Here is a 2,036-nt window from a genome sequence, read left to right on the forward strand (position 1 = left end):
AATGTCACAACCTTCTGTCCCCACTCCAAACAAACACTCCAAAGAGCAATCAAACCCTGAAAGTATTGGCACTGAGATAGATCTCTCGAATGTCATTACTGATGTTGTTCCTCTCTCGATCGTCCTTGTCCATGCAACTCCTATGAGAAAGGCTATAACTTCATCTTCAAGGAAGGAAAGCCTTCTAAAGTAAGTATCTCTTCCATTCCTTCCATGACTACTAGAAATATGAATGCTCCGGAACCCCCTAATATAGTGAAGAAACCCCGGTCTATTACTAGTTTGTATCTTGATCTCATCATCATTGAACCTAATGTTGATGTGTCTAAAGATTGTCCTACTGTGACAAATGTTATGGAAGATGTTGAAGCCTCTGAAACCAGCAATATGCCTAGATCTATAACTACCTTGAGTAAATCTAGCATGATCGTTGTTGACAGAGATGATGTTGATAAGAATATTCGTGTTTTGATCTCTCAAGTGTTGGGTATTGACCCGAAGACTAATGTCATGCTGGATGTCTCCATATACTTGATCCAACCTGATAACAATACTGAGAACCCCATAGATAAATGTGAATGCACCTACTTTATCTCCTGAGAAATCGCAAGACAAAGAAAGGTCTGGAGAAATGACTAATGATTTGGGTGACAAAGATAAAAACCTTGTTGAGAAAAATGATCAGCCCACTGACATAGTAAATGTTGAGGAATTGGACTCTGATGACGTTCCTATCGGGCAAAGACTGGCTCCTGGTATAGCTAAAAGGTTGAAAAAGATAAAAGGCCAAGTTGTTGAATCCTCCAGCACACCCTCCATATCTGTTAGGAACAAAGCAAGTGTTGGTCCCACAAAAACATGGAGCAAGGTGGTTACTCCTGTATCTAAGAAGAAATCACTGAAAAGGAAGGAAGTTACCTCTGAGTCTAATGAATTTGATCATGATGTCGAACATAATGTTCAGGACATCATCTCTACTTCCAGAAAGCACGCCTCTGGGAAGAAGATACTAGTTAATATTCTTGAAGTTCCAATTGACAACATTTCATTTCACTATGTGGAGAATGTTGGAAAATGGAAATTTGTTTATTAAAGAAGATTAACACTGGAAAGGGAATTGGAGAAAAATGATTTTGAATATAAAAAGGTGATGAGTCTGATTCAAGAGGATAGATTAATGAAAACTGTAACTGGTTTTGGCAAGTGCTATGTGTAGCGGTGTATTCGTCACTTTATGATTTATTGACTAAATCAAAAGCAAAGCATACAAAGAATCGAGTCGCCACCGCACTTTTATTTATCCAAATGAATGGCTAAAAAGCGAACAAAAGCCTAAGAAGTTTTACACATAAAAAACTAATGAAAAGATCAGAGATCTGGGTAAGGGGTTAATTACGCAATGGGAAGGTGTTAGGCACCCAAAACGTCCTAGGTACTCCTAGGGAGCCCTTTTCACAACTTGTTGTACGAAATGTTATTTGTTTATGAAATTTTTATTGTGCAAACATGGATTGAAGGGATGAGAAAAGAATATACAAGTTATTATTTTTGTGTTTGAACGGATGAACCCGTTGCCTACGCACCTTTCCATGGAAGGTAGGGATCAAAACGTCGTAGTTCGGCTAAAAGATTTCCAAAAATATGGGTGGATTCATTTTAAAACAAAAGCCCTAAGGTCTTTCGTTATCCATGGGAGAAAACTCAACCTATGCAAACAACAAGTCCACCATGTGAGAAAAGCTTCAACTTGCTAATGAGGGGTTAACCCTATAATAAGCAAGGAAGTCTTACAATTCAATCACTAAGGACAAAAGGTGAGATTAACATCAACCAACTAGGATAAATCAAACCTATGGATAATGTATGAAAACTTATCAAGAATGGACAAAGCCACAAAACAATTGAATGAGTGAGATTAACCAATTAGGATTATTCACAAAAGTGGTCAAGATATGATTAGAATTCAATTCAAAAGAAGTATTATGGAAATGAAGTTTGAAAAATCAGAAGCTTAAGGCCTAGGTTTCTAATTTGAA

General features: G+C 37.3%; 1 protein-coding gene across 1 annotated transcript; it reads left to right on the forward strand.

Annotated features, from left to right (window-relative positions):
- Nucleotides 1-228: 228 nt before the first annotated feature.
- Nucleotides 229-1,093, forward strand: LOC127103891 (uncharacterized). Its single transcript, XM_051041130.1, has 2 exons — nt 229-480; nt 569-1,093. Exons 1-2 carry the CDS (start codon nt 229-231, stop codon nt 1,091-1,093), a joined length of 777 nt encoding a protein of 258 aa, XP_050897087.1.
- The last annotated feature ends 943 nt before the right edge of the window (nt 1,094-2,036 follow it).

Source organism: Lathyrus oleraceus, chromosome 7 (assembly GCF_024323335.1).
Source record: "Lathyrus oleraceus cultivar Zhongwan6 chromosome 7, CAAS_Psat_ZW6_1.0, whole genome shotgun sequence".
Classification (NCBI taxonomy): Eukaryota; Viridiplantae; Streptophyta; class Magnoliopsida; order Fabales; family Fabaceae; genus Lathyrus; species Lathyrus oleraceus.

Coding starts and splice junctions, on each gene's coding strand:
- LOC127103891 (XM_051041130.1), top strand. CDS start 229: ATGAATGCTCCGGAACCCCCTAATATAGTGAAGAAACCCCGGTCTATT. Junction 481..568: donor TTCGTGTTTTGATCTCTCAA/GTGTTGGGTATT, acceptor AGAACCCCATAG/ATAAATGTGAATGCACCTAC.